This window comes from Micrasema longulum, unplaced genomic scaffold (genome assembly GCF_059751315.1).
Source record: "Micrasema longulum isolate JH-2025_06_02 unplaced genomic scaffold, ASM5975131v1 h1tg001313l, whole genome shotgun sequence".
Taxonomy (NCBI): domain Eukaryota; kingdom Metazoa; phylum Arthropoda; class Insecta; order Trichoptera; family Brachycentridae; genus Micrasema; species Micrasema longulum.
In genome coordinates, this window is record NW_028278500.1 from 21,790 (window position 1) to 32,569 (window position 10,780).

General features: G+C 32.2%; 1 protein-coding gene across 1 annotated transcript; it reads right to left on the reverse strand.

The window, feature by feature from the left end:
* Nucleotides 1–2,310: 2,310 nt before the first annotated feature.
* LOC148275947 (uncharacterized) lies at nt 2,311–10,318 on the reverse strand (the record flags this gene model as incomplete). Its single annotated transcript, XM_088234981.1, has 3 exons — nt 2,311–3,225; nt 7,496–7,630; nt 10,192–10,318. Coding segments are annotated over 3 exons (394 nt in total), but the record flags the coding sequence as incomplete, so codon positions are not given.
* Between the last annotated feature and the right edge of the window lie 462 nt (nt 10,319–10,780).

Consider the following 10,780-nt stretch of genomic DNA (forward strand, 5'->3'; position numbering starts at 1 on the left):
AACCAAAAATTGTTAATATTAAAATATTGAATTTAAGTAGGTACCAGGTACTCGTTTATGGTTGAATTCCAAAACATAAAATAAATATCTTTTTGAATATGGCATTCTTTTTGCAAACGTCAAACTCCGGTCTTCAAACCAACAGAGGGGTGTACTTATGTAGGAAAACGATTTATAAAAATGTGTTGAATTTAATATTATTTTAGTATTACCAAAATTCTAGTAAAAAAAAAATTTAAAAGTTTTAAGGAATTTATGAAAAGGATCTGATTAAGATCCACAAAAATAAATGCTGTTTGTAAAAATTAAAAATTAAACTTTTTATTACACAAAAAAACAACATCTCTCCATTTTTTTGTAAATGCATTCTTCTCCAATGCAACCCTAGTAGATCGATGACTAAAACATTTATTCTCCTTACTTCTTTTTTACATATAAGATTGAAGATTTTAATATCTACGAACACGCACAGCACAAAGATCTATATTTCTCTGAAAACCACACGTAAATCGGTTAAGCCGTTTAGGAGGAGTTCAGTGAGATCACACGTATATATAAAGATGAAGTTTTTCGTGCGTAAATATCGATGTTAGTTCAAACCGTCTCGATATGTACCGATGAGAAAAGCGTTCATAATCGCGGTCCAAGAGTTATGATTGACATTTCATTTTACTTTACTTTTATTTTTTATTTAAACCAATCCACAAGTCATTAAATAAATATTTATGTAAATTTGTTGCAACAGAGAGGGAAAACATTTTTGAGAAGAGAATATGGAAGTCTAGGCATATACAGGGATTATGACCTGTCATTGGCTGGTTTAAGTGGCCTTTTTACATGCTGTGTAACATTCACCGTTCTGCCTATGTTCGAACATCCACATTTCGTCAACTCTTCCATCTGTTGACTTTTGTGAAGTTAAAGAGCTGGAACTTTTATCACGTACGTGATATTCACCCGGCTGAACCAAATCACCTACTAGGCAACGCCTGAAAACAATTTTCCAATTTGTGTACTTCTTCTTTTACCAATTTATTACCAATCAAGATCAGAATAACTCCCTAGGAAGGAAATCCAGCTCGTCGGTAAACATTTGAACATACTCAAAGTATTGTTAAACCCTTATGGATTGGTATATAAACGGTCAATTAAGATATAAATAATTATTAGACACAATTGCTGCAGGAATACATCAACCGAGCTGTCTTTGGACGCTTCACTTTAAAGCCTTAGCATTCTTGGCATTGGTGAAAACAAGCCATTGTTAGTTCTGTTATTTTCCACGGCAAATAAAGTGTTAGTATGGGTGGCGCGATTTAAAACATATATGTTAATTTGACATATTTATAATATTATGAGCATATTACCAGATAAAATTGTATTTTTTTTATTTATTTATTCACACTCTTTATCAAAATACAATTCCATGTTCACTTGGCCCAGCTAACAAGGGTACATACCCCGTTCCAAGCTAGGCAATTACATTTTAATATATTATAATAGTTAACAAATTAATATAGAGCACAGACAAACAAAATATAAACTTATTCGGATTACTTCACTCAAATCAACAAATGGAAGAATTGAAGAAATATGGATGTTCAAACATAGGCAAAATGGTGAATGTTACACAGTGTGTAAAATGGCCACTAAAACCAGCCAATGACAGGGTCACAAGCCCTGTAAATGCCTAGACTTCCCATATTCCCTTATTGAAGGTTTTGTCCATCCCCGTTGTAATTTGTTAATCTTAATGACTCCTGAGGGGGTGAAATCCAGTCTTTTGTCTACAAACATTTGGACAATCTGTCAATGGTTATGCCGGTAGATAAATCAGTTGTATGAATCAATTGTTTCGCCTCGGATGTCAATATATTTCATGACAGTGGGATTTCTTTTAGGGAGGCAATTTCCAAATTGTAATATGTATGTCCATTTTACATAACTTTTTTTTTCTCTTTTCTATTTGATAAATCTGATATGTATATTTTGTATTGTGTTGAGAATTAATTGGATACTCTGTAATGTTCTCAATGTAACTAAAAAATGAATGAATAAAATAAAATAAATGAAAAAAATGCCGGGCAATGTGGACGTGAAAAAAATACTTAAAAAGGTTGATGCCCTAAGCATCACCATCTACACAACGGAGGAAGACGATTATGCTATTTCATTTTTATAGATACTTTCAACTGATGTATACTTTTTTATTTTATTTTGTGAACTGCTGTTTTTGTAATTTTATAAAAGGTTCATTGAACCGTAAATTAATAAATAAATAAAAGCAACTAATCAATAAAACAATAACCATTTTATTGGTAACCTTTTACCATTTTTATTATGTTATAAATATTACATTTTGTACATTAAAAGGTTAAAGGTAAATTAATTTGACATTGAAAATCATTGTAAACATTTTCAATGAAACTGGCACTTATACTCGTTCATGTTAAATAAATAAGTTATAAATAAATATAATCATCAAAATCCTCACTAATATTGCACAAAGGTTCTTCGATTCCCCTTCAAAATTCATGGAAGATCACAATTTTTTTTACAATTTTAAAGCTTTAGTCGCTTATTGAAATAAAATAAAATTACTATCTTAATCAAATATTTCAATGGCTAAAAAATTATAATTCACAAAAACAAAATCAAAAGTAGAAACTAAAATTCGACAGATTAAAAAAAAATTGTCAAAAAATGTAAAAAAAAAATTTAAGCACTTCTTTGCATAAACATGGCAAAAACTGTGAGTTAATATTATTTTCCGTATCAAACAAGATACGGAAATTAATATAATTGTTTTACACGTTAAAAATGCCTGCCTTAAAACAGGTTACACTGATTAAGAATAGATTCGTATTCAAGCAAATTCAAAGGTTTGTTATTGACGTTTTACAAACAATTATGAATTGTGAAAATATAATTGTTATTTAAAAATAAATAAACGTAAAATTAAAAATAATCATATTGGAAGTATAAATAAATCGTATTAAATAAGTATCACAAACATAATTTCAAAAACACTTTTTCATCCATGTCAAAAACTGGGCGAGCGGTCAATCATTGGTTCATATGGCAAGTTTGGGGTTAATAAGGGCCTTGAGCACCGGAAGAGTATCCACCATTGGCAGGTCCTCGTCCGTATCCGTTTCCGGCTCCGGTATCTTCATACCGGATCTTGGGCCTGTATCCTTGCTCATCAGCTTCGTAGGTGACGATCTATGGAATAAATAATGTTGTTAACCCTTAGAATGCCGATTTAAAAAAAAAAATATACAGAGTTATTGACGAGTGACATCGACTCTTTGATGGCGCTACATCTTCTGAAAAAAGAAGATGCTTAACAATAGTTGCGAGGGATACCGTTATTTTAACATTAATTGTTAAAACAAAAAGCTTTACCAATACTCAACAGACAGACTTTTTACCAAGTTTCTTGTAATAGAGATAAGGCAAATATATATAAAGACAACTTAAGGACACTTTCATCAATAACCTGACAGACATATTGACGGACAACAAATTTACGACACTAGGCAAAGACAAAAAAATACTTCTGCCACCAAAGAAAAAAACAAATTACGAACAAAGACACTTTCTGGCCCCTAAGCCATACAACTTTTTATATATCGTTAAGCAAAATGAAAAACAATGTTTTTAAAACTCTATTTCACAAATGGATTACTAAAAAGACTAGACAGGAAGCTGATTCCTTTCTCATCTTATTCATGTAGGTATGTTTAAAAATATTTTTTATATATTTTTAATTTTTACACCTATAATATTTTGATATGATTTGACGATTGATGTACTATTACGTATACAATAAATAATATACTGACACTCCAGAACGTGCCTGTGGGCCAGTAGAGTGGCTATATCCATAAATAAAAAGTTATTGAATTATGTACAGACATATTTTGTGTCAACTTTACATTTATTTATTTATTAACGGACATCGTCCATGTATACAATTTATAGGGTTTAAATATGACAATAAAATAATAGTTTAAAACATCAAAAAAATTGACAAACATAAGGGACATCAAAACAAGATTTAGACTTTTTTGGTTTAAGTTTACAACGATTTAAACGAGCACTAAATAAATAGTCCAGAATTTTAATGTCTTGAGTTAATAATACGACAAAGATAGATTTGTTTTATATATTGGATTAAATAAATGAAAACAAATTGTATTTAATATTTTAATTAAATAACGTTATTGTTCCATTAATTTTATTATATTACACGCTGATTTCTGACTGTTTTTATGCATAATATAATTATTCTAATAGTTTCATAGCCTTTGTAAACGTATGAAATATTGTTCTGTTTTAATGTGAGTAAATGTATTATATAACACGCAGTTAGCCTACAAATTCATTTAAAATGTAGGTAATTATGTCAGTTAGAAAGCATTTTAATCCTTTATAATGCGTTCTTCTGTCTTCCCTATAAGGAAAGTAGTTTATCTTGCTTTGAAATCTTCTGAATGCACGTATTTTTAAGTGATTCAAGCTACTATAGGTGAATTTCACCCACGTCGATGAAGGTTTTACCTATTTTACATCACAAAAAACAGATTACAGAAGAAAGGTAGAAACTCACGTTCTTGATTTCCATTCGCTCATAGTGAGTTTTTTGCAACTTGTTGAGAATGGTTCAGAACATTGAAAGATTTAAGTAAATTGCAAAAGCGCGACGAATGCATTATTTTTCAGATGTATTGATTTAACTATTTATTTTGTACACTTTACTTTCCGGGTTTATTGCCAAGTAACAATTTCAAAGGAAATATGAACGTGGAAACAAACGCCATTTTGTTTCCCCTTAGTGGTGAGCAAAGGGGATAAAACACCACTTTACTATGTGTTTGCACACCTCCCTCCATCTTTCTACATTCCAACATCTTATCTTGCTCACACGCCGGCAATACAGACGAGAGATAATAATAGACGTTTCACTTGTCCATCTTCAGGTATTTGTTGGATTTGGTCATGCTACATCTTTCTCGGCCTTCCTCGTTTTTATCATCCACGAACATTAGCATAATTTTAGCCGTTTCTTTGCTGGACATTCGGTCTACATATCCAAACCAATTCTTGATGTTGTCAATAATATAATAATTTAGAAAGAACTAATATTGATTCCATGTATTATATGTTCGGCATACTAAATAGTATAATCGATGTTCCATCATTACTGGGACAAGTGAAGTTTAATATTCCGACTCTTAGGTTGAGAAAAAATGAAGAACTGTTCACCAATCAGCATAGAACAAACTATGGCCTTAATTCTCCAATGACTCTTCTTTGTCGTATTGTTAACTCAAGACAAGATCTGGACTTTTTTTGGTTTAAGTTTACAACGATTTAAACGAGCACTAAATAAATAGTCCAGATCTTGTCTTGATGTCCCTTATATTTGTCAATACTTCTTATATTTTTTTCAAATGTTTTTGACAATTCTTTTATTGTAATATTTAAACCCCATAAATTGTAAACATGGGCAATGTCTAAAATAAATAAATAGATAATGCCTATTGTATGTTTTAAACACATCGACAGCATTCAGCTTACTTTCATGTATATATTTTTCCAATTCCATACTTTGCTTTCATATGAAGGTATTTGAAGCAAACTAAGATATTTCCATTGAAAACGGATTTTTTTTTATTGATGCCAAAATAAACTGTACATAAAAACCTACCTACTAAAATAATAGCGAAATTCAAAACCATCCCTAAATCTTGCAAAAACAGATTTTATTTATACTCTTGACACCGCAAACTAAGCATTCTCCATTGAGTTGGTGAATCATTATCAAAAATCACACAATGAGGAATTCCCGCCCAACCCGGAATTAAATTTAAAAAATGTTTTCGTGTACACGTGAATATTTAAAAATTTTGGAGTAGGATGAAATATCTCAAAAACGCACGCAAAAATAAATAAAAAAATAGTATTCATTTTAAAATCAGAAATAATGACGTCACTCCTAATATCTACGTGTAGTTTTTCCGGTTTCCGCTTTAAAGCCCCCGCACCTTATAATAATACTTTGTTGACATTTCAACCAGAGATTATGTCAACTTTCTAGGTTTTTCTAAATCACCACGTTTGTAAAAATCTACCATAACATAGAAATGAAGAAATTACGATCAACTAAATGAAGTAATCAAAGCGATATTCCAAAGGTTCTTGTCAGAGAAGGCGGCTGGAGAAATACAACTTACCGCGGTCAGTGAAAGTAAGAACGCCAACCGTTTTATGAAGTCACTACTGAAAAGTGACACACTGATTACAGTCATTTGGCGCGTTATTTGATAAATGTAACTTTAAAAAATCATATCTTTATAAATAACGCACAAAAAAAAATGTAAATATACTTTTGCTTAGTCAAATAGTACGCTAATTGAAAAAAAAATAAATTAGAAAACAGTGGAATTCCTCATTCTTTTTTCAAAAGTTTACGCAAACATCTCAGTAACTCCTTCAATGGAGGTTTCTAAGTTTGCTACGAATATCCTTATATATACGAGTATATTATAAGCAGCGAATTTCGAGGAACAGATAATTTTCCCTTCAAACTCAGTTCACCTTCTTTTCGGCATTCATCCTCTTTTCAACAATATTCTCACTATTTCCGTCCCTTATTCTAGTTGTTTTTCCTCAACGTTGAGATCCGTGCTACGAGCTCCTGACGTTACTGCGGCCTGTGACGATCTTTTGTGACGGGTTCCCGTGAACAGTTCTCACCCTCCAAGCCCAAGTATTTTAAGAGCCTGGCTACTGTGTGGAAGACGAGAGTTCTCATTTTGCTGAATCTCCTCCCTCAAACCTGGGTCCAAAAAGTATCGAGTTATTAAGTACAGGACGAGCTGTTTGACATCCTCAGGTTTAACCGGTGGTCTCCCGAGGATGCGGCTTTTTTGTGATGTAAAGCATCATGTTCACATAGAATACGTATCCATAGCCGTTTTTTCATCTGCACTGCAGAACCTACATCTAAGCGTTTCGAAAAGGCTAATTCTAGCAAGGCGTTTGTTTAATCTTCAGTACCCTGTAAAAGCTCTAGTGATAACCCTCACTTGATTTTGACTAAGCTTTATTAGGTCGAAAGCAAACATTTGCGAGTACCCTTTTATCAATTCCTTCGCATGGTGCAGACCAGGTACTTACAGAATTTTATCTGTTTCCTGGCCCATGGCCTAAGCTCGTTAGAAGTAGCACATTTGGACAACCCACAGTAGGGCTCTGGACATATTAGGGCTGTTTCATCTCCCAGCCCAGCCAATTTATCAGCTGTCTTGTTACCGTCTATTTCAAACATTATTTCTAGTCGTAAAGTCATATTTTCTTCCCTTTAAAAACAACTGTTTTTGATTTTTCAACATTGATTAGAAAATCGCTCTAAACTTGTAAGTCGGATATTTGAATGCTAAAGAAATAACGCGTGCATTTTATTATGTTGAATCATCTTCTTTACCTGTTTTCTACCATCAGGAAGAAGCACATAGTATTCTCCTTCGGCTTTATCTCCTTGACGAGACTCCTTGTGTCCGAAATCGTTTCCTGACTGTTCGTCCTTCACCATGTATTCGAAGTTGTAGTTGGCTGGCTCCTGTCGAAATAAAATCAGAGTTAATGAAAGCTAATTGCATCGAAAAATATTAATTATGATAAAGACGACGCGCCACATTTTTCTTTCCATAGACCGCTAAGTGCACTTAATTTTGTGAACACGGTGTCTGATTTTTTTGGTTTTCAAAACTGCAATGACTTGTATCAATTTCAGTTATAAAAGTTTACGTCTGTTACAGTATTTTTATAAATTGATTAACATCAAATCACACCATCGTTATGTTATTTAGACAAAATTGCAGTGAAGGACCGCCTTTAAAATTGATTTGACAAGTCCAGGGTCAGGAATTGAACCTAGGATCTTAAGCACGGTAAATGAACGCGTTAACCACTACACAACGTTACGGACTCCACTTGATTTTCTTTTTCGAGATTTTCACCTGAGAGTAGCCATCGAGTCGAAAACACTCGTCCAGGGTCAGTTTTTAATAAAGTGATGTTATTAGGTGTCACATTAAAAAAAAACATTAAAAAAAAAAAACTTTTCATTCGTCTTTTGATTTGGTCCCAGATCCTATGCATTCGTTATTTATTTATTTTAAAAGACAAAAACCTAAAATTAAAACTTTTGCTCAATTAAAAATAGACAACACATTTTCCATCAACAAATAATTGCAATGTTTTTTTATCATTATTATTGATTAATATACTATCAAACTTAGCCAAAACATTTTTTTGAAATAAATTTATGAATCATATTTTTTTAATTATAAGCGCCAAGGTTATTTCATATTTTGATAATACTACGCCAGTGACGTCACAAGCTATAGCCAATTTAAAGCATTAACTTTGTGGTCAAAAACTTAAATAAATGTTACCAAATATTTCAGTAGTCAGATGGCAAAAGGAACCATCTGTAATTTCCAAAAATGTTCAGCGGAGCTGAAATAAGACTCAATTTCAAGATTTCAATCCATAAATTAAAATATTTTGGTGTAACTTTTTAATTATAAATTACCATTTTTAATGACGCTGTTTTTTTCTACTTTAATATTCATAAAAACTTTTAAAAATTAAAAAAAAACGGAAAAAATACATATAGTTCCTTCTGCCATCTAACACCGATTTGAATGTAACCACTTTACAAGTTTTCTGTCACTTACTGGTTTCATCAGGACACTAATTATACTAAAATTGAAATCCTAATATACACCTTAACCATATACGTTGCATAACAATATAAAACCAGCGTGCTTATGCGTGTATACAATTAGAAGCTAACATCAACGTGCACTCATTTCATGAAAATATATTCAATCTTTTAAATGGTTAATATACTATTAAATATTAACTCAGAGTAATAATTCTCTAGAGAAGCCTTTAAGCTATATTGCACAGAACAAAAACGTTCCAAATTTTTGGTTTAATTTTAGTTAAGTTTATAGTTTAACAACAAACATGTAATGGATGGTTTCGGTTTGTACTTGCAATTTTCAACCCAAGTACCTACTGCCCGTTGAATTGCTGTCATCTGTAGGTAACTTTGTGGTCAATAATCATATAATAGTTTCTCTCCGTACGGGCGACTGTATTAGATTATTACTGTCAGAATGTTTATGTTGTCAAATATATTTTAATAAGTATTTGCAGAGTAAGTAAAATCTGTTTTTATGATTAAGATCCAAAAAACATTATAAAGTCAGTTGCTTAAAAGAATGCATGTCGTGTTGGTTTTATATTTTTGTGAAGGTGTCTAGTCAGTTTTGAATGTCGGTTTGATTAGTGACCTGACGAAGAGACGGGAACGTCTCGAAACCGGTAGACATAGGAAAGTCGGTAAGTGGTTACATACAAATATTCATAAAAATTTAAAAAAATATGTCAGTAAATTATCAATTTGAGACCCATTGCTTATAAAAAAAAATAACGTTTAATTATTTCTAAAGTAAAAAAATATTTGAAATGTTCAAATAACTCCCTTTGAATTAAATAAAAATATATATATTTTATACCATTAACTATTAAAAGACTGTGGTAAATAATTCCTTTGCGCGCGGTGATGTAACATCGTGTTACCATTAGTAAAAGACGGAATAATTTTTAATTCAGATATATGGAAAAAAAAACTATGGATTCGTTTTGTTTAAATTTCTTTTTTCATAAATTATGTGATCAAACATATATTTTAGCCCAGTTATAGCAAAATAAATGAAAAATCACAAAAACGTCGCTCATGTTACGCGCGTGCGCCCCCCATCACTGTCATCAACCGACTGAAGACTGAATCTGTTTGAGACAACACCCACTGCAGAACAGCGTCTCTGTGTTCCTTGTTAAGACTTCTATCTTCGTGCTCCCTCTTGTATAAGGTATTGCTGAATTAGCGGACATTCATTCTTCGCGTAGCAAGGATAAATATTTTCGTTTTAACATTTAGCATAGTTATACAAATTTTACTCTTTAAATCGGGCGTGAAATTGTCCGATTGAAGATCACAAAAAATACGAATTAAAAGTTTAAAAAAAGACAGATATATCAAGTCTTGTGTCCTATGTCGACTAGAGTGACATTACAGCCACACAAGAGTTACAATATGCTTACATTGTACTGGTCATCCCCTCCATAACCACTTCCGCCGGAGTACCCTTGGTTGGAAGGAAGATATTGGCTGGATGGAGCTCCGTAGCTCTGGGAAGGCTTAGAGGCGCCAAAGTTGGACGACGATCGGCTAAAATAATACAAAGATTTTGTCAAAAATGGTAGGAAATGCTATCGAAACCATATCTGTACCTTAAAGAATAAACCATGGCAGTTACATTGGACGAAATGCTCAGGAAATAATATTTTATCATTGTGCGGTTTTCAAAACATCACAACTTTTAAACCAAATGAAATAACAATGTTTGATTATGTTCAAATGCTTGCAGACTGGCTGGATTTCCTCCCTAGGGAGTTGTTCGTATTTAAATTTATTTCAACAGAGAGGAAAAAAGTTTTCGAGAAGGGAATATGGAAGTCTAGGCATTTACAGGGCTTATGACCTGTCATTGGCTGGTTTAAGTGGCCACTTTACACACTGTGTAACATTCACCATTCTGCCCATGTTTGAACATCCACATTTCCTCAACTCTTCCATCTGTTGACTTTTGTGAAGTAAAAGAGCTGAAACCTTTATCACGTAGGTGAGATT